This window comes from Macaca fascicularis, chromosome 2 (assembly GCF_037993035.2).
Source record: "Macaca fascicularis isolate 582-1 chromosome 2, T2T-MFA8v1.1".
Lineage (NCBI taxonomy): Eukaryota > Metazoa > Chordata > Mammalia > Primates > Cercopithecidae > Macaca > Macaca fascicularis.
Genome location: NC_088376.1, coordinates 115,631,137 through 115,659,136, shown reverse-complemented (window position 1 = coordinate 115,659,136; position 28,000 = coordinate 115,631,137). Strand labels below are relative to the sequence as shown.

At 43.3% G+C, this 28,000-nt stretch overlaps 2 protein-coding genes and 2 pseudogenes across 51 annotated transcripts in view; 2 read left to right on the top strand and 2 right to left on the bottom strand.

Moving 5' to 3' along the window:
- The window catches only part of PBRM1 (polybromo 1), a 150,511-nt gene extending 132,128 nt beyond the window's left edge, over positions 1 to 18,383 (top strand). For 28 of the 50 annotated variants that reach the window (XM_065540698.2, XM_065540696.2, XM_045386088.3 and 25 more), the window contains 6 exons: positions 1,103 to 1,304; positions 4,660 to 4,824; positions 8,201 to 8,356; positions 12,896 to 12,966; positions 13,077 to 13,293; positions 15,507 to 18,383. In XM_065540698.2, the coding sequence (XP_065396770.1) occupies positions 1,103 to 1,304; positions 4,660 to 4,824; positions 8,201 to 8,356; positions 12,896 to 12,966; positions 13,077 to 13,293; positions 15,507 to 15,679 (984 nt within the window). In that variant the 3' untranslated portion in view covers positions 15,680 to 18,383. The remainder of the gene's footprint in view (positions 1 to 1,102; positions 1,305 to 4,659; positions 4,825 to 8,200; positions 8,357 to 12,895; positions 12,967 to 13,076; positions 13,294 to 15,506) is intronic. The other 22 variants (XM_045386106.3, XM_045386104.3, XM_065540711.2 and 19 more) reach the window with 3 other exon arrangements.
- LOC123572082 (U6atac minor spliceosomal RNA) lies at positions 2,349 to 2,487 on the bottom strand (annotated as a pseudogene).
- On the top strand, positions 11,767 to 11,864 carry LOC123572025 (U6 spliceosomal RNA; annotated as a pseudogene).
- Positions 18,384 to 22,015: 3,632 nt separating the features above from the next.
- On the bottom strand, positions 22,016 to 27,868 carry UQCC5 (ubiquinol-cytochrome c reductase complex assembly factor 5). The gene is made up of 2 exons (XM_065540733.1): positions 27,579 to 27,868; positions 22,016 to 23,463 (listed from the first exon to the last, which is right to left on the bottom strand). Exons 1-2 carry the CDS (start codon positions 27,727 to 27,729, stop codon positions 23,402 to 23,404), a joined length of 213 nt encoding a protein of 70 aa, XP_065396805.1. The 5' UTR covers positions 27,730 to 27,868; the 3' UTR covers positions 22,016 to 23,401.
- Between the last annotated feature and the right edge of the window lie 132 nt (positions 27,869 to 28,000).

Sequence of the window (28,000 nt, the reverse complement as noted above, 5' to 3'; positions counted from 1 at the left end):
GCTCATGTCTATAATCCCAGCACTTTGGGAGGCCAAGGCAGGAGGATCATTTGAGCTCAGGAGTTCAAGACCAGCTTGGGCAACATAGTGAAATCTCATCTCTACTAAAAATTTTTAAAATTAGTAGGCTGGGCGCGGTGGCTCAAGCCTGTAATCCCAGCACTTTGGGAGGCCAAGACAGGTGGATCATGAGGTCAGGAGATCGAGACCATCCTGGCTAACACGGTGAAACCCCGTCTCTACTAAAAAATACAAAAAAACTAGCCAGGCAAGGTGGCGGGTGCCTGTAGTCCCAGCTACTCGGGAGGCTGAGGCAGGAGAATGGCGTAAACCCGGGAGACGGAGCTTGCAGTGAGCTGAGATCCGGCCACTGCACTCCAGCCTGGGCGACAGAGCGAGACTCCGTCTCAAAAAAAAAAAAAAAAAATTAGTCAGGCATGGTGATGCACACCTGTAGTCCCAGCTACTCAGCAGGCTGAGGCAGGAGAATCACTTGAGCCTGGTAGATCAAGGCTTCAGTGAGCTATGACTACACCACTGTACTCCAGCGTGGTGACAGAGCAAGACCCTATATCAAAAAAAAAAAAAAAAGAATTTTCTCAAGACTTAATTGTGAGGTCACCATTACAGATTGCAGCCATGGAATTCAGCGAAACTTTCATTTATTTCTTATATGGTAATAGGTAAGGAAGAGGTGTGTTTTGATCAAGAAAATAGCCAGCTGTGAACCAAACATGTCAATAAAGCAGTAACTGTTGAATCACATGTTCCTGGCTTCTGAAATTTAAGTACAGTGGCACGGTCTCAGCTCACTGCAAGCTCCGCCTCCCCGGTTCACGCCATTCTCCTGCCTCAGCCTCCTGAGTAGCTGGGACTACAGGCACCTGCCACCACGCCCGGCTAACTTTTTGTATTTTTTTTTAGTAGACACGGGGTTTCACTGTGTTAGCCAGGATGGTCTCGATCTCTTGACCTCGTGATCCGCCCGCCTCAGCCTCACAAAGGGCTGGGATTACAGACGTGAGCCAGCTGGCTTCTGAGATTTTGAGCAGTTAACCAAATGTAGTGTTTTGATGCACCATAAGACCTTTCTGTCTTACAGTCTACCCCAAAGTCTGCCAAAGGCAGTGCAAAGAAGGAAGGCTCCAAACGGAAAATCAACATGAGTGGCTACATCCTGTTCAGCAGTGAGATGAGGGCTGTGATTAAGGCCCAACACCCAGACTACTCTTTCGGGGAGCTCAGCCGCCTTGTGGGGACAGAATGGAGAAATCTTGAGACAGCCAAGAAAGCAGAATATGAAGGTAAATAGAGCCTAGGCACAACTGTCTTTCAAAGCAAGGGGGTGTTTCAGGAATGCACGCGTGCAGACAGGTTTTACTCTCGTTCTTATCACTTGCACATGAAATTTATTTTGGGGACTGTTCTAAATGGCACCCAGCCATTTTAGATGCCAGCCTTGTCCTGACTGAGCAGAGCACTGCCCCTGACTTGGCCTCTGATCCTGGTGTTGTATTTTCCCCTGCAAATTTCTCCAAAATATTTTGCTACTAAAAATTGCATGATTTTTTTCTTTCATTGAGCCCTGTAAGCACACATGTTGAGCTAGGGAATGATTGCACAATGATGTTAAATATAATTTTAATTAAAATTCATCTGCAAAGGGCCTCTTAAAATCAGTGATCTTCTGTTACAGCTCTTGGTAAGCCATATATTTAAACTTCAGGCTGAGTCTTTGCCAAAGTGCTTGGTTTCCTAGGTCAGTCCTGGCCTATACTGTGTCTGTATTCATAGCTACATCTAAGGTATTTGGGTCTTTTTTGTAAAGCTCAACTGCCTTTATTTTCCTTTTATTCTAATTAAATCACTTTGGGCAATGAGCTGTCATTCAAGAATTTGGTGGTTCTTAGCCATTTAGAGACAAATACTTGAGACTTTTTGTTTTTTGTTGTTGGGTTTTTGTTTTTGTTTTTAATATCAGACATGGATTTAGTAAAGAAATTAGTAGTAAACATTAGATTAGGCAGTACTATTGCCCTTTGAGCTGTACTTTTTCCATCTGGAATTTTATATATTGGTTCATTTTGCCAGTTTAGAGCTCCTCTCTACAATGGTCAACCATTACTCTTCTTAGGTGGTACAGTTTTGTTATTTTCTGACAAACATATATTAATTATTTAGGTTGCCCCTTTTATTAAAATTTACGAAGTCTCCAAAGAAACTTCTTTAAAAAAAATCATTTATTATAATTGATTGATTACTATGAAATTATCTGACAGGCTTCTCCAAGAATCTTCTGCAGAGAATCCTAATCCTGCAAGATGTTTAGCCAGAAAACATTCTGTGGCAAAACCAGTTTGAGAAGCATTCCAAACTCTCTCTTGTGGAAACTTATGGTGCATATTCCTGTATGTGTGTTGTCAGGCCCGAGGCCCTCTTCTATCCTTATCAAGGGGAGTGCTCACCTTCACTCCTTTCATACAACACGCATATTCCCATATTAAAGACTTTAAGACCGCCGGTAAATAACCTGTTTTATATTATCTGGCGTTTTCTGAAATTTGACTAGGTATTTATGTAGTACCTATGAATATCCTAAAGAACTAATACTTTGCAGAATATTCTTTGAAAAACGCTAGTCAGTTCCATAAGAACCTAGAACTTTGTGGAGCTTTGATATTTCTGACCTAATTGAAAGTTAAGACCTACTATACCACTGAGCTGGAGGAGTGTTGGAAATTAAACTCACATGGATATTGCTGAATGAGCAACACAGCAGCAGCAGCAGCAAGGCAAATGAAGCCAGTGCTGGGTGGCTGGTTATTTAGAGTGTGAGCAGGAGAGAGATACCTGAAGATACTGTGAAGGTAAAAACACTGGAGTAGGACTGAAGACAGGGAGAGGTGATGGTGTCTGGAACATTCTTCCAAATTCAAAGAGGAGTCTGAAAGTGAGTGAGAACCTAGTGAGGGGGGAGTTACATGACTCAGCAGCATCTACCTGAGACATAAAATCTGAACTTTTGATGTTTTCTCTCGTTGAATTCAAAACCCAAAGTTTGGAGTTTGGGTAGCCAGTCCAATATTCAATCCATAGGCCTTATTATTATTTTTTTTTTCCATTTCATTTTTTTGCTTTCCCACTTTACTGTGTCACTTGTATAATGAAAATACTAGAATTTGAAGTGGGACTCTAGGTCAATTTTTTTTTTTTTTTTTTTTTACTGCTATCTCAAGTAAATAGTTTGTTCAAATGGCCTTCTTCTCTCATACTCGTTGTACAAAGGGTCTGTAAACTAGGACAGTCTTAGTGATGATAAGGCTATGCAGGCAACTCTGTCACAGCCAAGAGGCCTTTGATTGCTTGACTTTCATATTCTTAAAGGAGGACTGGAGCTGTAGCTTCTTGATTCTCTGTAAAGCTATATGACCTTGAGCTATTTTCCCCCTCCTCAAATCAGTGGTGTTGAGTTCCATGTTGGAGGGTTTATGTGTGGCAGTTGGAGTGTGATATCAGGAGTTAGGGCCATAGGTTGCTGGTTCTCTCTATATCCTTGGACAAGTGACTGCCTGTCTCCCAGCCTCCATTTGCCTATGCGATGAGTGGGGGGATCTTCTATTTATGAATGGTGAGACAAGAAACCCTGTATGGTGGGAGCTTTGGAAATACAACATTTCAGGAGTTCTTCAGTAGGGGTTCAGTTTGCTAGCTCCCAAAAAGACTGGAAACATGATCATTGGAGCTCCCGGCTCTGGAGATGCAAACAGAGTAGCTCAGGGCCGGGAGTGGGGAGGTAGCAGGACGTATTCTACGGCCCAGAACTGCCACAGCAAATGCTCTTTTTGCATTTTGAATGAAATAAGAGGGGCTCTGGAATTTTCATTGACTTAGGGTGGTTTATGGTCAGTATTGAAGTGCTCAGCTTCAGGAAACCTGGTTCTTTCAGTACATTGTCCATTGCTACATACGCGTATATATAATTCTCTGCTTCTGATGATTGTAGCCTGAAGTATAATGCATTTTTTTCCTTTGGGGTTTATTAAACATGACTTCTTTGCTTCATTAGAATGTAGAAATTAGTTGTTTCCCTAAAACCTTCTGAAGGAGGCAGTCAGCTACTTTTCCCTTACAGAGTTAATTTTCTTCAGCTGCTAAACCCCATGACACTCATCATGAGTCCTCAAATCTAAGTAAAATTGGGTACAAAGAATCAGGAAATATATATAGTAAGTAACAATTGTACCAAAAATTATAATGGGCCATGGAATTGCTTCATGTTGAAATTATAAATAATCTGTAATGCTATTAATACTAGAATAATGGTAGCGCTTCTCATCTTCAGGGTGCCTCGTGAGATTAACCATGGTGGTTATGCTGGTGACGTGTTTACATAAAACCTGTGCTTTCTGAATGTGTGTTGCAGTCTTAACATTCTTGAAATCTTTGCAGACCAGTTCTCAAGATGGGATAGGAAAGCTGGACTCTAGGTTACCGAGTGAAATCGGCCCGACTCCTCCTGTGTTGAGACTAGTCATCTACTGTTCCTTCCATTGAGACAGAACTGTTGCCTGTGTTTTTACTAGTCCTGTTGAATGCAATGGATGGTATTTTGAATTCCTGGGTTAAAAACAGAATTGAAAATCTGAAATGCCTTTACAGAGCGGGCAGCTAAAGTTGCTGAGCAGCAGGAGAGAGAGCGAGCAGCACAGCAACAGCAGCCGAGTGCTTCTCCCCGAGCAGGCACCCCTGTGGGGGCTCTCATGGGGGTGGTGCCACCACCAACACCAATGGGGATGCTCAATCAGCAGTTGACACCTGTTGCAGGTAAAAACAGGAGCTAAGACCATTTTTTTCCACTTTAAGAAATTCCTTCATTTTTTTTTTCTCCAATAAGGAGTAGGCCACAGTCTATTGCCTTTTCTCATGACAGATTCAAAGTTTGAAGTCATCCGTGTTGTCCTATATTGCCTTTCCCATATGGGCAATGCCTCCCTTCTGCCCCAGAAATGGGCCCTGGGCCCAGCCCTGGTAATTGGTAGGGAGCAGCTCTTCCCTGGCTATGGGCATGGTCTGGTGATGTTCTCCACCCCAGACTGCTCTTGATAGAGCACTATAGCAGAAAATATGAAAATAGACCCTGAATTCTGTTCTAGAGGGACTCCCAAGAGAAAACACAAAACCAGTCTTTAGGTGGTGTTGATTTTCCCGTCTCATTCCAGTATTCAGTTTGCCTTGTTCTGCTGCAGCCATCCTTAAAAGACTGACCATTTAAAAGGATTTTTTGACAATGAATTGTAAATCCTTTCTTGGTCACCAATGTGCATGACTGCTAAATAGAATACAAAGTCCTTATTCAATTCATTGTGCCCACTCTGTAATGCTTTTCTATTTAATTACATTAAACTGCATTTTCTGTTAGTATCCCAGTCACATATTTAAAAAAAAAAAGAAAAAGAAAAAGAAAATGATGAATGTGGTTTGCTTGTGTGTGTTGTCTCTGGTTCTGGTAGCCATAGCAAATTTGACTCTTCTTGAATTGAATATCTTTGTCTGACATGTCTCCAATGAGAAGCCTGCAGACCACTTCTCGGGCCCCTTCTTTGAGATCTCTCCAATCCTGGTGAGGTCTGTACAAGCCACCTGTGTTTCTTCTTAAGCAAGCAGTCTGACCTCTTTCACAGAAAGTCCAAGATAGTGTTGTTCAAGGCAGGCTTGTTGGAATGCTGTTTTTGCTGTTTCGTTTTTGCTTTTTAAGGAGGAGTAGCATAGGACAACTTTTCCATTGTCGCTCCTAACTTTTGTGATGGCAACTTCTCAAATGCACTGTCGCTGAACTCAGCAGTTGCACTCGCCAAAGCACATCTGAATCATGGCTTTCAGTACTTTCAGTGTAACTGATGTTGATCTAACAAATCTCATAATCGCCTGCTCTATTCCATGGCCCATTTTGGTTAATGGGGTTCCAGAGGTTTTTAGAAATCAGGCCTTAAACATGGGGACTTTGAAAGTTAGAATTCCCTCATTGACATCCTGTTTTGTTCTATTCGATGTGTGACGTTGTGGCACTGTGCCCTTGACTTCAAAACCCAGGGACACATTAACAAAATAAATACAAACAGCTAAAAACAATTAAAAAAAAAAAAAAAAAAACAGCAGCTGCAGCATTTTAGCTCCCTGTTGGGGAAGAACATTATAGAACTCTATGGATGAGGAAGGTGGTCCCTCTAGAAAGCCCCTGCTCCATTATTTAGGGTGTGCTGTCTAGACTTCTGGGCCCTGGGAGTGAAAAGCAAGCATTTTCTACAGTAACCACTCTTTGGTCCTCAGGGGGAACTCTGCAGCTAAGAGGGTGACTTTTCATGGTTTTACAGGTTTCTTAGGGCCTGAGTCTTACTTATTAGCCTTGTTGCTGTCTTGAGACCAGCTTTGCTTACAAGCATTGAAGCTCATTTGAACACATGTGACTGGGATAATAAATGCCAAAGTACAGTTTAATGAAGACAAGTGTCATGTCTTTCAGTTCTTAATAATTTCTTCAACCACAGCCCGTGAAGGCTGCGTTCAGATGGGCTTTTGTAATTGAAAGCAAAGCCTCTTAACATCCTTAAATTTCCCACCTACTTAACCCTAAAAGCTATAACTGGTGGTGTGGTTAAAAGATTGGTAGCATTGGATCTCTTCATGTTTAATTAAGATGATGGTGTCTGTTCAAAAGTAGTTTTTACTCTCCGAACTCTTCATTTAAAAAGAAATGAAAACTCATAATCTTATTATAGAGAGATTATTATTCAAATTTTTGTAATTTGGTTTAAGTAATTTTAAGTTTGTCAGTCAGCTTAGGTATGACTAGTGAAGCAGGGTGAATTGATCTCAGAATTTTTAGTAATTTCATAGCCTTAAAAGACCAAACTTTTATAAATAAATATCTTTGAAATCTTCAGGGAAAGTCCAAGAGTAAAATTCTCAGAATCTGAAGTTTTCCTCTGTTTGACAGAGTCCCTCTACAAAGAGTATTTTATAAAAATGAGGTTTGGCACCAGTCCCTCAACCCTCCCTTTGCAAGAAGCTGTGACCAAAGGTGATTCCTTTTTCGGGGGAGCTTTGTGTTCTTGTTCATCATGATCATTACAAATCCCAGAAAAGTCAAGTTGTTTTTCTTGTTTTAAAAAAAATGCCATGTGGTTTTAAAGGTCTTTTGATAGGTGAGTCCTTGACATTTTGAATTTTTTTTCTTAAATTTATTCCTTCTGCCAAAAATACTTGTTTGCTGAAACTCTTCTCTAGCCAGTGGAAAATATTTTGTCATGTGTAGGTACGGTTTGAAAATAAAGGAATAAAAGCCTCTGTTCACAGAAATTGTGTACCTCAAATTAAAATGCTCCCTGTTAAGGTTTATATGAGGACATTTGAGCTTGGAGACTGATGGCATTTGGCATTTTCTGGTATCAGCAGAGCCTGATTCTCCAGCCATTCCTCCGTAAAGTCTGTGTGTAGGCTCCTGAGTGACCTGGGCTTGGTTGGCTTGGGAGGGTTTAGGTTTTATCTTTATCACATTTTTAGATCTAAAGAATGAAATATCATTTACTGTGATGGTTCTTAGAAGCTGTTCCCCAGCTCAAGCCCAAGCACAATCCATTCTTACCAGCAGTGGTAAGGCTAGAAAGGAGGAGTAGATGTAGAAGTCTTAAACAATTCCTGCCCCCAAGCTGGAGAACCATGCTTTGTGATCAGGACTATGCGCCTCATTTCCCTCCATTCCTATTTCCCCTCATGTGTACCCATGATAGGCATATGAGTGTGGGCAGAGTGGAATGATGGGGTTCATACTGTTCAGTTAGAATTGCAGTCAGCAGAACTGGTCACACTGTTTGAACAGCTTGCAATAATTATGACCTTGGGAAGGCTGTTACTAGAACTCTTTATTATTATTTAACTGAAAACGTGCAGCATATTTACCCCAGGGAAAATAACTACAAATAATAGTGTACTAAGTACTAATTCATCCCAAAATGTTGGGTCTCATATTTGTAACTTTTTATTTTGTTCTTTATTGCAACAAAATAATTGCACTAATTGCTGTTATATCATGCAGTACTAAGGGTGCTTTATTCATTGGTAGTGCATGTGGGGGATAGTTGTTATTACTTAGCTCATGTTGCATGTTAATGATGCATGTCTGAAATTTGTTGTGTCCTTCAAGGCATGATGGGTGGCTATCCGCCAGGCCTTCCACCTTTGCAGGGCCCAGTTGATGGCCTTGTTAGCATGGGCAGCATGCAGCCACTTCACCCTGGGGGGCCTCCACCCCACCATCTTCCGCCAGGTGTGCCTGGCCTCCCGGGCATCCCACCACCGGGTAAGAACTTCATCCTCATTCACTCATTAATCACATCTTCATATTCTCTTTTTCCTCTTTCAACCAGTTGTTCCAGGAGGCACCCGTGGCCCACTGTGGCCAGGCCTCCCCTCCCTGAGAATCCCAAGGGTGTCAGCAGCAGGGCATGTCCTGTGCATTGAGCAGGTGGCCCAGCACTTGTGCCCTTGTGCACCTGGCTGCTGGCAGCAGCACAGGACACATGGTGGAGGCCAGACTCAGCAAACCAAGGGACAAGAGGCATACTCTATTGATAACCACTCAACTAATTTGACATGTCCTTGAAAAGCCAGACTGCCTAAAAGGCTGTGCCCTCTTACCAGTGAATGAAGTTTCCCAAATTGCTAGTTCAGAGTAACATATAAAAGCACTTTTTGACCCTGAGTTGCATTTCTCCCTCTGGTGCAATTCTTATCTCACAGGGTATAGAGTATTGTTCCATCTCCTTCCAGGCTCCTCAAGCAGCCTTTCTAAGGGGATTGCAGAGCTGCTAATGTAGAACTCTTCAGAAATCTTTCACTCAGTCTGCCTTAGGAACAAAAAGCAGGGAGGCAATGAATTTTCACTGAAATAGTTTTCTGTATGTAAGTTCCCTAAGAGGCATGACATGCTGGGTGTAGTGGCTCATGCCTGTAATCCCAGCACTTTCAGAGAGTGAGGAAGGTGGATCACTTGAGCCCAGGAGTTCAAGACCAGCCTGGGCAACCTGGTGAGACCCCATCTCTATAAAAATTAGCCAGGTGTTAGGCCGGGCATGGTGGCTCATGCCTGTAATCCCAGCACTTTGGGAGGCCAAGGTGGGCGGATCACTTGAGATCAGGAGTTCGAGACCAGCCTGACTAGTATGGTGAAACCCTGTCTCTACTAAAAATACAAAAGTAGCTGGGTGTGGTTGGGGGGCGCCTGTAGTCCCAGCTACTCGAGAGGCTGAGGCAGAAGAATCACTTGAACCCGGGAGGCAGATGTTGCAGTGAGCCGAGATTGCACCACTACACTCCAGCCTGAGCGACAACAAGACTCTGTCTCAAAAAAAAAAGGGAAAAATTAGCCAGGTGTGGTGCATGTGCCTGTAGTCCCAGCTACTCAGGAGGCTGAGGTGGGAGAATTACCTGAGCCTGGGGAGACTGAGGCTACAGTGAGTGGTGATCCCACCACTGCACTCCAGCCTGAACGACAGAGTGAGACCCTGTCTCAAAAAAAAAAAAAAAGCCTGACATTAAAGAACAGCCTAGCCTACCCCCCAGCTGTAGATATTGGTTTGTCTGTCAACAGAAGCTTAGAAGTTCTTTTACATAGAAATATATAAATGGATTCCAGAAATAGCTATATTCATTTTCACTTTAAAATGTGAATTAGCAAGTTGAAAGATTATTTTAAAGAAAACCTGAATGAAAGGAAAATCACATGTTCCCATATTAATTGCCATCATCTGCAAAAGAACTCTTAGCTAGTAATCTGGATGGAGGGAATGTGACCTTTGGAAGACTCAGAAAGCATTTGGTCCATTACCTAAAACATCAACTAAGGGCCCAACCCAGATGGTAAAATGTGGGTGGAAACTTGTTAAATTTGCTTGTACCAGTGTTGGACCTACCAGTGATAGGGTTTTGCAGGGTACCAAATGATGCTTTGGATCATGCACCCAGCAGTGTGCAGGGTGAGCAAACTTGGTGGCCTGGTCTGGAGCCTCCAGCCACACTGTTTGTGAGTGTTGCCTAGAATATAGCCATAATTCCACAGAAGCATTTGCTCCAGGTGTTCCCAGAGGAGGAAGTGTTTGTAGGGTTAGATGCTTCATATGAAAACAGTGGACTGTGTGAATTGCTGTTGCAGCAGGAGTCAGTCATAAGGTAAATGTTCCCACGTAGCAGGTAGACTTGGCCTTAATTTTTTGCCCTCTCACCTTGACACAGGGTATCACTGAGCCAGTAAGACCAGGCTGGAGTTGACACCTTCTAGGTGCACTTAGTGGGAGCCATGTCTAACACCAGTACCCTCTAGGTTGCAGATGTCTTTTGGTGGGTGTTGGGACATAGCTGTCTTCCTTTTCCCCCTTCCTGAAATTCTAAATTCAATTTGAGGGAAGCCCAACACACCTGCTTAGAATTGAGGAGGTGGCCGGGCGCGGTGGCTCAAGCCTGTAATCCCAGCACTTTGGGAGGCCGAGACGGGCGGATCACGAGGTCAGGAGATCGAGACCATCCTGGCTAATATGGTGAAACCCCATCTCTACTAAAAATACAAAAAAAAAACTAGCCGGGCGAGGTGGTGGGCGCCTGTAGTCCCAGCTACTCGGGAGGCTGAGGCAGGAGAATGGTGTAAACCCGGGAGGCGGAGCTTGCAGTGAGCTGAGATCCGGCCACTGCACGCCAGCCTGGGCGACAAAGTGAGACTCCGTCTCAAAAAAAAAAAAAAAAAAAAAAAAAAAAAAAAAAAAAAAGAATTGAGGAGGCATGGCCGGGCGCGGTGGCTCAAGCCTGTAATCCCAGCACTTTGGGCGGCCGAGACGGGCGGATCACGAGGTCAGGAGATCGAGACTATCCTGGCTAACACCGTGAAACCCCATCTCTACTAAAAAATACAAAAAAAAAAAAAAAAAAAAACTAGCCGGGCGAGATGGCGGGCGCCTGTAGTCCCAGCTACTCGGGAGGCTGAGGCAGGAGAATGGCGTAAACCCGGGAGGCGGAGCTTGCAGTGAGCTGAGATCCAGCCACTGCACTCCAGCCTGGGCGGCAGAGCGAGACTCCGTCTCAAAAAAAAAAGAATTGAGGAGGCATGACCGGACACTTTTTGAGGCTGAAGTGGGAGGATTGCTTTGAGCTCAGGAGTTCAAGATCAGTGGGCAACATGGTGAAACCCCGTATCTATTTTACTTAAATGAAAAAAAAAGAAGCAAGGAGTCAGGGAAGTCCCCCTATTAGTGCCTACGAATGCACATGTCTGAGCAGGCTTAGAGGAGCAGGGGATTCATTGAGCTCTTCTGGTGACTCAGCTCACATTCTCACCAGCTGCCCCGGCATGGCATTTGTCAATAGAGGAAGCAGAAGAGTTTGCTGATTTGTTTGTGCTGCCCTGCAAAGCAGTGATTTACACAGTTTAGGGAGCCACACCGTGTTGTGGAGTCTAAGGTGGGTGAGTGTCCCGGGCACAGGAGGTGATGGACACAGAAGTTAATAATATATTGCTGGAGCACCAGCTTACCCACCACAACCTCTTCATTCATTCACGAATAATCATCAGGATCCTACTTTGGTGATCCGGGTGGACATCTGGGTACTTGGAATATAAAACTCTCTGCTTTTTAAACAGAAGCTTTTTGACTTGTTATTTTCTAACAAATAAGAGGCTCTCTTACGCTTCCTGGAAGTGGCATTTAACAATTCTGAACCTTGGTGCTCGCTTCAGCAGCACATACACTAAAATTGGAACAATATGGAGAAGAGCATGGGGCAAGGATGACATGCAAATTCATGAAACAGTTCTGAACTTTAGAATGAGGAGCTGCTCCTGCCTGGACAGAATATCACGATTTTTAATCCAAAGGGACTATACACTATGAAGTTACCTCCTCTCGATTGTTCTACACAGCATTTGTTTAAGTTTTCAAGAACAGTTCACCACAGTTTTAGGTTTATTTATTTGTTTTTAATGAACTGGCTCCCTTGCCTATTTCTGTATTTTATCAGAATAGCAGAATGCACCCTGAAATCAAAAGAGCCTCTGACTCTAAATTTAGGACATCTCATTATTATCAGCTGTGCCTGTGAGACAACAATTGCTCGTGAGCATTCACTGAGGGAAGCTTACAAAATTACTATCAGGGACATAGTACAAATCTAGTAAGGCCATGAAGTCTTTCTGTTCCTTTGTCATTTTGCATATAAAGTGATAGCAACAAGGTTACTTCACTTCAGATGATTCCTTTTCAGAGTGCTACTCTATCAGATGGAAATGTTCTCTCTCTGCCAGCACTAGTGACTCCAGTTAGAACCAGCTCCTAATGGTCTGGGAGGAGATTGCAAGGCTCTGCCTTCAACCTTCACAAAGCTCATTTAACTATACACTTCCACAGCCTCTTCCCTTGTGTCCCTACTGTCCTAGCACATTGCCTACTGCTGAGCCTGATTCCAGTGCCATTTCTGCTGAAATTAAATACAGGCTTCAGTTGCAGGAGAATGTGTTGTCAGAAGAAATGTAGAGGTATATTCTTGAATGTAGAGGTATATTCTGACAATAGCTTACCTAGAGAAATACTAGAATTTTATGCAAGGTTCAAATCATTTCTAAGCCATAATTGATATACATCTGACAGATTGTTCTAGTATTATACTTTAAGTACCTAGAAACAAAACAACTTTCTCTTCAAATCCTGTTGGGGTGCTTAGGATTCCTAGCTACAAAGATTCAAGGGCAGAGGTACATAAGTTTGAATTATGAATGGCATAATTTCTTATCAGACAGTAGTTTTTCAGTCATTTCAACCCAGAGCCTCTAATTGTGCCATTGCATTCTGAATTATAGGTGTGATGAACCAAGGAGTGGCCCCTATGGTAGGGACTCCAGCACCAGGTGGAAGTCCATATGGACAACAGGTGAGCTTCCCAGTTTGATTTTCTAGGACTTGACAGAATTCGAGTTATCCTCCTTCTCAGAACATGTGCAGTCTCTTTCTGCCTCACCATGTGGTCCTGTACTCTTTCAGGTGGGAGTTTTGGGGCCTCCAGGGCAGCAAGCACCACCTCCATATCCCGGCCCACATCCAGCTGGACCCCCTGTCATACAGCAGCCAACAACACCCATGTTTGTAGCTCCCCCACCAAAGACCCAGCGGCTTCTTCACTCAGAGGCCTACCTGAAATATATTGAAGGACTCAGTGCTGAGTCCAACAGCATTAGCAAGTGGGATCAGACACTGGCAGGTAAGGAGATTCCTTCTAAATAAACCTTTGTGAAATACATGTTTCCTCAAAGCTGTCTCACTGCTGTTAGCATATTATATCATACAATAAACACCCCTTTTTGTTATACAATTAAAATAAATTATATATTTCATAAATGGTTTGGAGTTTCTTTGCGTGTTGACATAACACACTGAAAATGGTTTGTTTTGTTTTTGAGACGGGGTCTCGCTCTGTTGCCCTGGCTGGAGTGCAGTAGCACGGTCTTGGCTCACTGCAATCTCCACCTCCCAGGTTCAAGTGATTCTCCTGCCTCAGCTTCCCCAGTAGCTGGGATTACAAGCACGTGCCACCTCACCTGACTAATTTTTATATTTTTAGTAGAGGTGAGGTTTCACCATATCGGCCATGCTGATCTCAAACTCTTGACCTCAAGTGATCCACCCACCTCAGCCTCTCAAAGTGCTGGGATTACAGGCGTGAGGCACTGTGCCTGTCCTGAAAATGGTTTTTGGAATTTTTTGTTTGTTTGTTTTTATTTTTGAGACAGTCTCACTCTGTCACCCAGGCTGGAGTACACTGCTACAATTTCGGCTCACTGCAACCTCCGACCCCCAGGTTCAAGCGATTCTTGTGCGTTAGCCTCCTGAGCAGCTGGAATTACAAGTGCTCACCACCACACCCAGCTAATTTTTTTATTTTTAGTAGAGATGGGGTTTCACCATTTTGGCCAGGCTGGTCTTGAACTCCTGACCTCAGGTGATCCACTCACCTCAGCCTCCCAATGAGCTGGGATTATAGGCGTGAGTCATGGCGCCCTGCCTAAAAATGGGTTTTTTTGGCCAAATTTCAAAGCCTAGTTTTCTCATAAACATCACTGCCATCTTTTTAAGTATATTCTCTCTTTTTTTTTTTTTTTCCAGGCGTTTGGACGTTAGTATAGATGCATTGAGTAAATTAAAAATGATTGGCCAGGCACAGTGGCTCCCACTTTGGGAGGCTGAAGTGGACAGATCGATTGAGTTCATGAGTTTGAGACTAGCCTGGGCAACATGGCAAGACCCCGTCTCTACAAAAAAATTAAAAATTAGCCAGATGAGGGCCAGGAGCGGTGGCTCACTCCTGTAATCCCAGCACTTTAGGAGGCTGAGGCGGGTGGATCACTTGAGGTCAGGAGATCAAGACCAGCCTGGCCAACATGGTGAAATCCCATCTCTACTAAAAATGCAAAAATTAGCTGGGCGTGGTGTCTGGCGCCTGTAATCCCAGCTACTTAGGAGGCTGAGGCACAAGAATCACTTGAACCCAACCCGGAAGGTGGAGGTTGCAGTGAGCCAAGATCACACCACTGCACTCCAGCCTGAGGGACAGAATAAGACTCTTGTCTTAAAAAAAAAAAAAAAAAGAAAAAAAAAAGAAAAAAAAGAAAAAAAAACTATTTTACCTCAGTTTAGCAAAAGGAAAAAAAAAATATTAGAAACCTTTTAGGTTATTCATTTAGTTCAGCATACTTGTGTATTTTCAGTATGTACTGAAGTACTTGTGTAGTTTCTGGAGAGAAGTTTGGAAGTTTCTATTGTTCTTGATTTCTAAACCAACTTTGGGCATTTCATTTCATTTCATTTCTTTTGAGTAGAAGGTATGTTTTCCCTTTCTTCACGTTTACCTTTTTAGGAATTTTCGTTAACATTGAAGTAATTATTAAATATAAGGGATGCCTACAAAAAAATAATGATCAGGCTGGGCACGGTGGCTCACACCTGTAATCCCAGCACTTTGGGAGGCCAAGGTGCGTGGATCACCTGAGGTCAGAAGTTTGAGACCAGCCTGGCCAACATGGTGAAACCCTGTCTCTACTAAAAATACAAAAATCAGCCAGGCATGGTGGCAGATTCCTGTAATCCCAGCTACTCTAGAGCCTGAGGCAGAAGAATCGCTTGAACCCAGGAGGTAGAGGTTGCAGTGAGCTGAGATCACACCACTGCACTCCAGCCAAGGCAACAGAGTGAGACCCTATCTCAAAAAAAATAAATAAATAAATGTATGATCAAATTTTTTAGTGCCTAGTAAAATGATACAAGAAATGTGCCTGGAAATATTCTGCAGTTAAAATTCATAATATTTGATAAATATTCAATATTTTGTGTTTTAATAAGTCTGTCAGATCTTAGAATTGAGGGAAATTTTGCCAACTTCCAATTCCAATTTCTGTCTCTCTGTACTTTAATTTTCAGCTCGAAGACGCGACGTCCATTTGTCAAAAGAACAGGAGAGCCGCCTACCCTCTCACTGGCTGAAAAGCAAAGGGGCCCACACCACCATGGCAGATGCCCTCTGGCGCCTTCGAGATTTGATGCTCCGGGACACCCTCAACATTCGCCAAGCATACAACCTAGAAAATGTTTAATCACATCATTACGTTTCTTTTATATAGAAGCATAAAGAGTTGTGGAACAGTAGCCATTTTAGTTACTGGGGGTGGGGGGAAGGAACAAAGGAGGATAATTTTTATTGCATTTTACTGTACATCACAAGGCCATTTTTATATAAGGACACTTTTAATAAGCTATTTCAATTTGTTTGTTATATTAAGTTGACTTTATCAAATACACAAAGATTTTTTTGCATATGTTTCCTTCGTTTAAAACCAGTTTCATAATTGGTTGTATATGTAGACTTGGAGTTTTATCTTTTTACTTGTTGCCATGGAACTGAAACCATTAGAGGTTTTGTCTTGGCTTGGGGTTTTTGTTTTTTTTGGTTTGGGGTTTTTTTTATATATATAAAAGAACAAAATGAAAAAAAAACACACACACAAGAGTTTACAGATTAGTTTAAATTGATAATGAAATGTGAAGTTTGTCCTAGTTTACATCTTAGAGAGGGGAGTATACTTGTGTTTGTTTCATGTGCCTGAATATCTTAAGCCACTTTCTGCAAAAGCTGTTTCTTACAGATGAAGTGCTTTCTTTGAAAGGTGGTTATTTAGGTTTTAGATGTTTAATAGACACGGCACATTTGCTCTATTAACTCAGAGGCTCACTACAGAAATATGTAATCAGTGCTGTGCATCTGTCTGCAGCTAATGTACCTCCTGGACACCAGGAGGGGAAAAAGCACTTTTTCGATTGTGCTGAGTTAGACATCTGTGAATTAGACTATGGTGTCAGTAATTTTTGCAGAACAAGTGCACAACCCTGAGGTATGTTTAGTCTAGGCAGGTACGTTTAAGGGTATTTTGATCTATTTATAATGAATTCACAATTTATGCCTATAAATTTCAGATGATTTAACATTTTAAACCTGTTACATTGAAAAACATTGAAGTTCATCTTGAAGAAAGCATTAAGGTATGCATGGAGGTGATTTATTTTTAAACATAACACCTAACCTAACATGGGGAAGAGAGTGTGTAACTAGATATGAGCTATGTAAGAAGCATAATTGTGAACGAGTAGATTGATTGCCTTCTACTTTATTTTTTACAAGTATGTTTTAGTATTCTTGATTTCCTCATTATCAGATGTATTTTTTTCTTTTAAGTTTCAATGTTGTTGTAGTTCTCAACCAGAAATTTAATACTTTCTAAAATATTTTTTAAATTTAGCTTGTGCTTTTGAATGACAGGAGAAGGGAATCATAATTTAATAAAATGCTCACTAGAAAGACCATTACAGATGCCAAACACTTGGGTTTGGTGACCCTGTCTTTCTTATATGACCCTATAATAAACATTTGAAGGCAGCATAGGATGGCAGACAGTAGGAACATTATTTCACTTGGCGGCATGTTTTTGAAACCTGCGTTATAGTAACTGGGTGATTGCCATTGTGGTAGAGCTTCCACTGATGTTTATAAGCTGAGAGAGTCACTCTCAGAGGATGCTTTTTTCCTTTTAATCTGCTATGAATCAGTACTCAGTTGTTTAATTACTGTACTTATTAAATCATGAGGGCAAAAGAGTGTAGAATGGAAAAAAGTCTCTTGTATCTAGATACTTTAAATACAGGAGGCCCTTTAACTTAATTGCCTTTAGTCAACCACTGGATTCAATTTGCATCAAGTATTTTAAATAATATTGAATTTAAAAAAAATGTATTGCAGTAGTGTGTCAATACCTTATTGTTAAAGTGAGTCAGATAAATCTTCAATTCCTGGTTATTTGGGCAACTGAATCATCATGGACTGTATAATGCAATCAGATTCTTTTGTTTCTAGACATCCTTGAATTACACCAAAGAACATGAAATTTAGTTGTGGTTAAATTATTTATTTATTTCATGCATTCATTTTATTTCCCTTAAAGTCTGGATGAGACTTCTTTGGGGAGCCTCTAAAAAAAACTCTTCACTGGGGGTCAAGTGGATCATTAGAAGCCAGAGCTCTCCTCCAGGCTCCTTCCCAGTGCCTAGAGGTGCTATAGGAAACATAGATCCAGCCAGGGGCTTCCCTAAAGCAGTGCAGCACTGGCCCAGGGCACCACTAGACAGGCCCTAATTAAGTTTTTTTTTAAAAAAGCCTATGTATTTATTTTAGAATCATGTTTTTCTGTATATTAACTTGGGAGATATCCATTAATATTTAGGATATAAGATTTGAGGTCAGCCGTCTTCAAAAAAGAAAAACCAAAAAAAAAAAATTCTGACTTAAAGTACAAGTAAACTATACATCTTTTTTTCATAAGTTTTAGGAACTGTAGTAATGTGGCTTAGAAAGTATAATGCCTAAATGTTTTCAAAATGTAAGTTCCTGTGGAGAAGAATTGTTTATATTGCGAACCAGGGGACAGAGGGGAACCTATAGGTTTAAAATAGTATGTTTGTCAGCCAACTGATTTAAAAGGCCTTTAACTGTTTTGGTTGTTTTTTTAAGCCACTCTCCCCTTCCTATGAGGAAGAATTGAGAGGGGCACCTATTTCTGTAAAATCCCCAAATTGGTGTTGATGACTTTTGAGCTTGAATGTTTTCATACCTGATTAAAACTTGGTTTATTCTAATTTCTGTATCATATCATCTGAGGTTTACGTGGTAACTAGTCTTATAACATGTATGTATCATTTTTTGTTGTTCATCTAAAGCTTTTTAATCCAAATAAATACAGAGTTTGCAAAGTGATTTGGATTAACCAGGTTTGGTTGTTCTGTTAAAGTTGTGTCAGATGTTAATTTCAAGCAGATTTAACTCCTGCAAGCCCTGATTTTATGCTGACGAGGATGGTGACTGCCAATTTAAGAGACTAAAGCTCCACAGGTGGAGATGAAAGTTAGTGTCCAGACCTCTGGTTCAGGGCTCAGGCTGCATTAACACAGAGCCAAATTTAGTCAGACTGCAGCCTGAAGTGCCCCACGCCACGCCTCAGGCTGGCAGTCAAGGAATTCCTACATGTCCTCAGCATGGGCAGAAATGCAGGTTGAAATTAAAATTGGAGAGTTACTGAGGGCGGAAAGTGAGGAAAGCATGTCCTCTATCATAAAGCAGTAGAGCCCACTTCAAATAGCTTGTCTGTGGCCAGAAGAAACAGGTGGCCCAGGTGTCTTTAACATCTTTATAAACTCTTAAAACATGACCACGCTTTTAATAGAAAGTGTTGGTAAAGTCAACCAACTGTTTTCCTCTAATATCACTTTGCAAATCCCTGTGGTTCTGTTCTCCTGAATTTAGGATAGTACCGCCATCTGTGCCCTGAGCATCTTTTGAACAATCATTGATGTTTAGCTAGACATCCCATCTGAACACTGAGCATACAAATATTGCTATTACTCTGTTACTTTTTTGTTTTGTTTTAAGACAGAACCTCACTGTCACCCAGGCTGGAGTGCAGTGGTGCAACCTCGGCTCACTGCGGCATGCGCCACCATGCCTGGCTAATTTTTGTATTTTTAGTATAGAGACAGGGTTTCTCCATATCGGCTAGGCTGGTTTCGAACTCCTGGCCTCAAGTGATCTGCCTCCCTCAGCCTCTGAAAGTACTAGGATTACAGGCATGAGCCACCGCGCCCAGCCTACTCTGTTCCTTTTTAGCCTGGAAGTATGCTAGGTCCCTGAATGAAAGTTCAGAACTAAACGAATTAATGGACTGTCCCTTTTCCCTGTTTTGGCTATTTCATGGTATTTATATCTTGCAGATAGCACATAAATGAGACAAGAAACTCCAGATTTAATACATGTGTGAAGACTAAGTACTGAGAGAGAGAGAGAGAGAGAGAGAGAGAGAAATTTTTTTTTTTTTTTTTTTTTTTTGAGATAGAGTCTCGCTCAGTCACCCAGGCTGGAGCGCACTGGCGGGATCTCTCCTCACTGCAAGCTCCGCCTCCCGGGTTCAGGCCATTCTCCTGCCTCAGCCTCCTGAATAGCTGGGACTACAGGCACCTGCCACCACATCCGGCTAATTTTTTTGTATTTTTAGTAGAGACAGGGTTTTCACCGTGTTAGCCAGGATGGTCTCAATCTCCTGACCTCGTGATCCATCTGCCTCGGCCTCCCAAAGTGCTGGGATTACAGGCGTGAGCCACCGCGCCTGGCTAAGAGCATGTTTTTTTTAAAGAGAGTTAATTCAGTGTGAAAAATTTAAACACACACAAAAAACGGAGATTAAATATCACATCAGGGATGTAGGTAAGACTTCCAAAATAGAACTGCTAGATGAACAAAAATAACTCATTTATTCGCTGCTTTTTTTCTTTCTTTTTTTTTTGTTTTTGGGCTGTAATACTCTTTTACCATTATTAGGTACTTTCTCTATCAATTCAGATGATAAAGTGACATTCCAAAGCCCATGTTCTTTCCCCAACACCACAGTGGAGGTGGAGTTCTAGCAATAAATCCTAACCAGGTTTTCAGCATTCTGAAATAAGTATCGTTCTTGAAATTTATTAAAATTTATGCCCTGTAGTTTACAGTTGGTGGTACTGCAATTCTTTTCACTTTTTTTTTGTTTGTTTGTTTGTTTTTTGGAGACAGGGTCTCACTCCATTGCCCAGGCTAGAGTGCAGTGTTGGGATCACACTTATTGCAGTCTTGACCTCCTGGCTCAGGTAAATCTCTCACCTCAGCCTCCCAAATAGCTGGGACTATAGGTGCACACCACCAGGCCTGGCTAATTTTTTGTACTTTTTGTAGAGACAGTTTCACCATGTTGCCCAGGTTAATCTTGAACTCCTGGGCTCAGGTAATCCTCCCACCTCAGCCTCCCAAAGTGCTGGGATTATAGACATGAGCCACTACTCTTGGCCTCACTTTAAGTTCCCTTAAATAGTTCAGTGTCTGATAAGTAGGATAGAGTCATATTCCTAGTAGGAGAGTTAAAAATATTTTTGAGGCCAGGCGCGGTGGCTCAAGCCTGTAATCCCAGCACTTTGGGAGGCCAAGACAGGCAGATCACGAGGTCAGGAGATCGAGACCATCCTGGCTAACACGGTGAAACCCCGTCTCTACTAAAAAAATACAAAAAACTAGCTGGGCATGGTGGTGGGTGCCTGTAGTCCCAGCTACTCGGGAGGCTGAGGCAGGAGAATGGCGTAAAACCCAGGAGGCGGAGCTTGCAGTGAGCTGAGATCTGGCCACTGCACTCCAGCCTGGGCAACAGAGGGAGACTCTGTCTCAAAAATATATATATATATATATATTTATATATATATTTTTTTATATATATATATATTTTTTATATATATATAATATATATATATATATTTTTTTTTTTTGAGGGAAAATTAAAAGCTTATATACCTTAACTGAGTGCAGTGGCTCATGCCTGTAATCCCAACACTTTGGGAGGCTGAGGTGGGAGCACTGCTTGAGCCCAGGATTTTGAGACCAGCCCAGTTAACACAGCAAGACTCTGTATCTACAAAAAATTTAAAAATTAGCCAGGCATGGTAGCTAGATAGTCCCAGCTACCTGGGAGGCTGAGGCAGAAAGATCGCTTGAGCCCAAGAGTTCAAGGTTGCAATGAACTATAATCATGCCACTGCACTCCAGCCTGGGTAACAGTGAAACCCTATCTCAAAAAAAGCTTGCTTGCACCCTGGCTAACAAATGAGTTCTCACTCACAGCATCCAAACTAATATGCTCTGAAAACCTGCTTACATTGAATACAAAAATTGCTTTGGTAGTCTACCTGCCTAAAAGTCAGTTGTCCAATCTTTTTTTTTTTTTTTGAGATGGAGTTTCACTTTTGTTGCCCAGGCTGGAGTGCAATGGTGCAATCTCGGCTCACCGCAGCCTTTGCCTCCCAGGTTCAAGTGAATCTCCTGCCTCAGCCTCCTGAGTAGCTGGGATTATAGGCATGCACCACCACACCCGGCTAATTTTATATTTTTAGTAGAGACGGGGTTTTTCTGTGTTGGTCAGACTGGTCTCAAACTCCTGATTTCAGGTAATCTACCTGCCTTGGCGACCCAAAGTGCTGAAAGTACAGGTATGAGCCACTGCACCCGGCCTTTTTTTTTTTTCTTTTAATAGAGATGGAGTTTTGCCCAGGCTGGCCTTGAACTCCTTGCCTCAAGCAATCCTCTGGCCTGAGCGTCCCAAAGTGCTTGGATTACAGGCTTGAGCCACCAAGCCTGGCCATCATTTTCAAAGTCTGTTGTCCTTCAATAAATTAACATTCTAATGGAAAGAAGAAAAAGAAAGAAATGGAGAGGAAAGCCCTAAGGGAAGGCTAACACAAAATTCAGTCTAATGGTTCTCTGGGGTAGAAGCGGGGGGATGGGCAAGGGAATGAACCCACAGCAGACACAGAAGTTAGCCAATGGTTTTATTAGTGTTTACTGTTATTCTTTGTAAAAGGTATCATATATTTTCTATATGTACCAAACTCCTAAAACAAGGTGGATTAGGGCAAACATGGAATATGGCCATATAATTGAGAGAATCATACTATACTTTTTATACAGCAGTCAAGTCACTAAAAATGGTTTATCAGGTTAGGTTTACCAGGAATCCTAGATGACACAACTGGGCATGAGAATATGATGAACCACCGTCCTCTCCCTGGTAGTAGAGGTCATTACTGGCCTTTCACATTCAAGCCATCTCCCAGCTGTGACTCTGGGCTTGCTGTACTGTAGTGTAGGTAGTGCTTTAATGAGATGTGAGTAGTTAATGGTTCTTCTTTACTGAATTGGTTCTAACATAAGTGGACTAAAATTAGGAGAAAAATCTCTAGAAAAAATTAGGAGATATGTTTATGGCAGAGATCATTAACTTGATACCCTGTGGCCTTAAGCATCAGCTTTATTCTCGTGCAATAGTTAGAAACTATTCTGAAACTTAGTCTTTAGTATGTAGATATTTTCTTGCTTGAAATGATGTTAGATGTGGTTACGCAAGCATGGAAAGGTGTCTGCTTTTTCTACCAGGCTGATCCAAAGTTACACTGGGTCAAATTGCCAAATCACTCAACAGACTGAGCCTCTGATTTAGCTCAAGTCTGGGATTGCCTTATGCTGTGTAGGTTCACTTTCTCATGGAAGGAGCAACTGTTTCTAGCAGCTGAATGGAAGAGCAGCATCTTCATCATAGAGTAGCATAAAACCTGTTGCCCAGAGTCCTCATGAAGGTCCAGTCCTCGCAATTTAGTGGAGCCAAGCGAGGGAGGCGCGTATTTCTGTTCATTGAGAAATGCGTAGTCAATCAGGAATTTCCACCACCCTAGCAAAAAGTTTATAGTCTAGTAGCTGGCAGAAATATAACCTGCATAATTATCCTGGCTTAAATGATCTTGCAATAGAGAATGTGTCCATAATTTAATTTGAATTCTGCAAAAAAGTAAATAAGGTTATCATTAGTTGCCTAAAAACAAAGTTGCCGAAAACAATTCAGGCTTCACTGAAAAGCATCCTGATTGATCCTTGAATTGTTTTAAGAAATATTTCATGGACTAGATTCATCGAGTGAGTGTCTTAGGAGGAAATAATTTTCCCACAAGTGTTGTCCTGCAGTGACTTGGGAAGTACTCAAGCAGAGACAGAACTATAAAAATTCTTTGCAAAGACAGTTATTGGAATATTGTGCAGCTGATCAAGGACAAGCTGTGTCAGAACAAGAGATCTGAAAAGTACATTTTAAAAGGCACTGAAACCAATAGTAAAAATTCATATTGACTTTATTGACTGCTGAAGTTCAGTCTCATTCATCTTCCAGCCTTCTCTGATACTGTCTTTCTGAGGCTTTTCTACGGTAGACATCATCTGTATCAAACAAAAAGTTGCTTAGATTTTTAAGAAACATATTTAAAATTAAAACAATCTGAGTAATTTAACCAACAGTCTAGGTCTGTCACCTACTTCTGAATCTTGGCATTAATATTTAACTCAATGCCAAAATAAACTTAAAACTTAAGTTAGATGAGGACTATGATAATGGAGTTCTAGACTTAGAGTAAAAGTCAGTGTCTTGAAAGATAGAATCACGTCTTAGCACATCTCTTAGTGTTTTAAGCTTTCCCTCACTTCCTTCTCCCCCATAATTTCTATTCTGTGCTCTGAAGTCATCCTTCTTAACTAAAACCTGGCTCCTCAAAGGCACTTCTTGCCTCTTGGCTCTCTGATGCTCCCTCTCCCATACCCAGAAACCTTCAGGTAGGGAGAGGAGATCAGTTTCCTTGTTCCAGCTGCTGCTTTGCCAGACCTTTGATTCTCCACCTTCATGTAAAGAATCTTCTTCCAGGCCGGGCACAGTGGCTCATGCCTATAATCCCAGCACTTCAGGAGGCCAAAGGTCAGGAGTTTGAGACCAGTCTGGCCAATATGGTGAAACCCCGTCGCTACTAAAAATACAAAAATTAGCCGGGTGTGGTGGCAGGCACCTATAGTCCCAGCTACTCGGGAGGCTGAGGCAGGAGAGTCGCTTGAACCCAAGAGGCAGAGGTTGCAGTGAGCCAAGATCATGCCCCCACACTCCAGCCTGGGCGACAGAGCAAGACTCTCTCTCAAAAAAAAAAAAAAAAATCTTCTTCCTTCATGGCTCATGCTATTTGTCTACCAACATCTTTCTTTGGCACCTGCTCTCCATCATGCCCCTTCAGTCACCAAAAGTGCTGGCCTCTAGCTCAGGTTCCTTGCCCCTGTCCTGTGCCTTCTCCCCAGATACCACTCTTACCCATGGGGATGAAGCTTACCCAGCCCCCTTCACCTTCAACATCTTCCAGTCATTTGCAGGGCTCCTCTGAAGGATGTCTGTTCATACCACAACCCCCATTACCTTTCCAGCCCTCCTGTCCTTGGACCTCAGGTTTCTTCCCCAGGCCTTCCGCCCCTGTCTTCCCCACTCAGCTGCCTCTTGTTCTCTCTCCTGGCAAATCAGCTAAAATTCTTTCATACTCTTGTCAGTATCTTAACTTCCTGACACAACCTCAAAACCCCAACCACTGATTAATCCAACTTCCTCCCTTCCCCATGCTTCACCCTGCTTGCTGTGCACTGAGGGGCCAATTTATGCCTCTAACTGGGTCCATTGAGGTGTCTGACAATCCTGTTTCCTCAGCCATGATCCTGACTCTTCTTCACCCACCCCGTAATGGCCATTTCCTCTATTCCTTCACAGAGGAAAGTCATCATAAGGAACTCTTCCAGCTAACTTCCAAGGGCTTACTCCTGTCACCCAGCTCTGGTCCCACCCTCTCCCACCCTCAAGGGTCCAGTATCTCCAGCCTCTCTCCACCCTCTCCTTCTAGATCATTATTTGTATATCCTGCAGTCTCTCCTAGAGGAAGGGGGTTACCTCCCCTTCACAGAGCCGGACTTCTTTAACCTCTTTTCTTTTGTGATAACAAATCTTCCTGGTTTCCTTCCTTGCCTCTCTGGCCATTCTCAGTTACCCTTAAAATGTTGGGGTTTGGGCCAGGCACAGTGCTCACACCTGTAATCCCAGCACTTTGGGAGGCCAAGGTGGGCAGATCACCTGAGGTCAGGAGTTCGAGACCAGCCTGACCAACATGGAGACACCCCATCTCTACTAAAAATACAAAATTAGCCGGGTGTGGTGACGCATACCTGTAATCCCAGCTACTCCAGAGGCTGAGGCAAGAGAATCGCTTGACCCTGGGAGGCAGAGGTTGCGGTGAGCCGAGATCGCACCATTGCACTCCAGCCTGGGCAACAAAAGCAAAACTCAGTCTCAAAAAATAAATTAATTAAATTAAATTAAAATGTTAGGGTTTGGCCAGGCGTGGTGGCTCAAGCCTGTAATCCCAGCACTTTGGGAGGCCGAGATGGGCGGATCATGAGGTCAGGAGATCGAGACCATCCTGGCTAACCCGGTGAAACCCCGTCTCTACTAAAAAATACAAAAAACTAGCCGGGCAAGGTGGCGGGCGCCTGTAGTCCCAGCTACTCGGGAGGCTGAGGCAGGAGAATGGCGTAAACCCAGGAGGCGGAGCTTGCAGTGAGCTGAGATCCGGCCACTGCATTCCAGCCTGGGCGACAGACTCTGTCTCAAAAAAAAAAAAAAGTTAGGGTTTGACTTCCATCACAATTTGCTTGTGAATGGTTCACGAATCCCAATTTCTGGCCCAGATTTGCCTCCTGAGCTTCAGCTCTGTATAACCATATCTACTTCATCACGTCCCAGATGGTGCCCAGGATGGCCCTGCCTGTGTTCTGCACATTCAGGAAATGCACCACCCCTGCCCCAGGTGTCCCACCAGAAGCCTCCACTCCTCATCTCCTGAGTCCACTCAATTACCATGCCCTGTCAGTACTACCTCTGGGCTGTCTCTTACTTCCACCCCTTCTTGGCATCCTTTCTGCCCCAACCTAGACCAGGCCACCGTCTCAACTCTAGACAGCCATACAGCGTAACTGTTCCTACCAATCTGTCCACAAGGAGCCATTCTCCACATGTTAAATCCTCTCCTTAAAATGAATCCTTGGGATCCATTCCTGATTCTCCAGTCCCTTTGCCACCCTGCCCAGGCACCCTTCTAGCCATCCCCACTTTGTTCATCTGCTTCAATCCCTCAAACACACAGCATACTCTCACACAAGTGCTCCTACCACTGCTATGGAGATGCTTTCAATTCCACACACCTTCCCCTCATCTGACTGACACCTACTCAGTCTTCAGGTCCTACTTTACTTGGTAGCTGCTTCCTGAAGCCTTCCCTGCACCATCTAGTCCAGTTGATGTGCCCAACCGAGATTCCTATGTTCCTCCCACTTCCTTCTCACAGCACTGATCACTGCGTGTGGTAACTGTCTTTATCATCTTCTTTCCCATTAGAGCTCTTCTGGGGTAAGGGACACCTCTGCCTTTTTCATTACAGCCCCTCAAGAATGTTCATTAAGTATCAATGAATGGATGAATAGAAGGACTAAGGATCTTTAGGAATCACTAACGTAACAATTCTTTAAAATGTGGGTTGGCAATTCACAAACGATAGCGTTTCAGGAGAGGGGCAAAGCAGAAAGGGCCGAGGGGTTGGGGAAGTCCTGAAAGGAACTGGCCTGTCCAGAGTTAATGCTCAGTAATGCAGAGCCAGGCATTACCACTGTCTTTACAGTGCTGATCATCTGGACCCAGACCAAAGACCTGGTGCCAATGACTGCCCTGTAAAGGCAGTGGTAAATAGCAAAGTCAGGCAGATCAGCTCCCTCCAGAGTTTGGACAGATGAGTCCAAAGTGAAATGGCTATTTAGCAGGAGTTTCCCTGACCCCTCATATCCACCCCCTTCTACGATTGTTGTGAGCAAGTCCGTTCCTTAGGCGATGTCACCGGCACGGGTGAAGGGCAGGCGTGAGAGGGCTGGAAGCACGTGATCTCGCCTCTAAGTGCAGGGAAGGTCGCAAGGTTGGACGCCAATATGCCCGGCCTACAAGAGAGCCAGGCCGCCCTGACTGCCAAGCGAATGGAACTGCACTTGCCCTGCGTTCTCTTTTTTTTTTTTTTTTTTTTTTTTTTTTTTTTTTTGAGACGGAGTCTCGCTTTGTCACCCAGGCTGGCGTGCAGTGGCCGGATCTCAGCTCACTGCAAGCTCCACCTCCCGGGTTTACACCATTCTCCTGCCTCAGCCTCCGGAGTAGCTGGGACTACAGGCGCCCACCACCTCGCCCGGCTAGTTTTTTGTATTTTTAGTAGAGACGGGGTTTCACCATATTAGCCAGGATGGTCTCGATCTCCTGACCTCGTGATCCGCCCGTCTCGGCCTCCCAAAGTGCTGGGATTACAGGCTTGAGCCACCGCGCCCGGCCTTGCCCAGCGTTCTGAGTGGAATGCGCACTTTGCAATCTGAGAATACTTCCCAGAAAAACGGATCCCTACGCCTCGTGCCTTCCTGAAAGCAGAGACTGCTACCCCCTCACTTACAGAAGGTCTCCTGGCCTACGCGCACTTTAATCATGATCCACTCCATCGTTCCTCCCAGGACAAAAAAGAAGGGCAGGAACCGGTAGATGCCAAGTCGCTGCTTCCCGGGCACCCGCTGCAGAATCCGTCTCACCTGGGCCCTGGTGAACATGCTCGACCGAGGTCGTGGAGATGGGTATGGCGGAACTACGCACTGGAACGCCCGGACGCAGCCAAGGCCGGCCCCGCCCGTACTCGCCGTGTACGGCGGCCTGGAATACTAACGAGCGCGGTACGGTACGCGTACGAGTGCCGGAAAGCTGGGCGCCGACCTCCTGAAGCAAGGCGGATCAACCAATCAGAATGCAGCGGGGGGCGTGAGGTTCCGCCAATCAGAGTACGCAGGGTGCGCGTGCTCCCTGAGGCCGAGCAGGGCCAGAAGC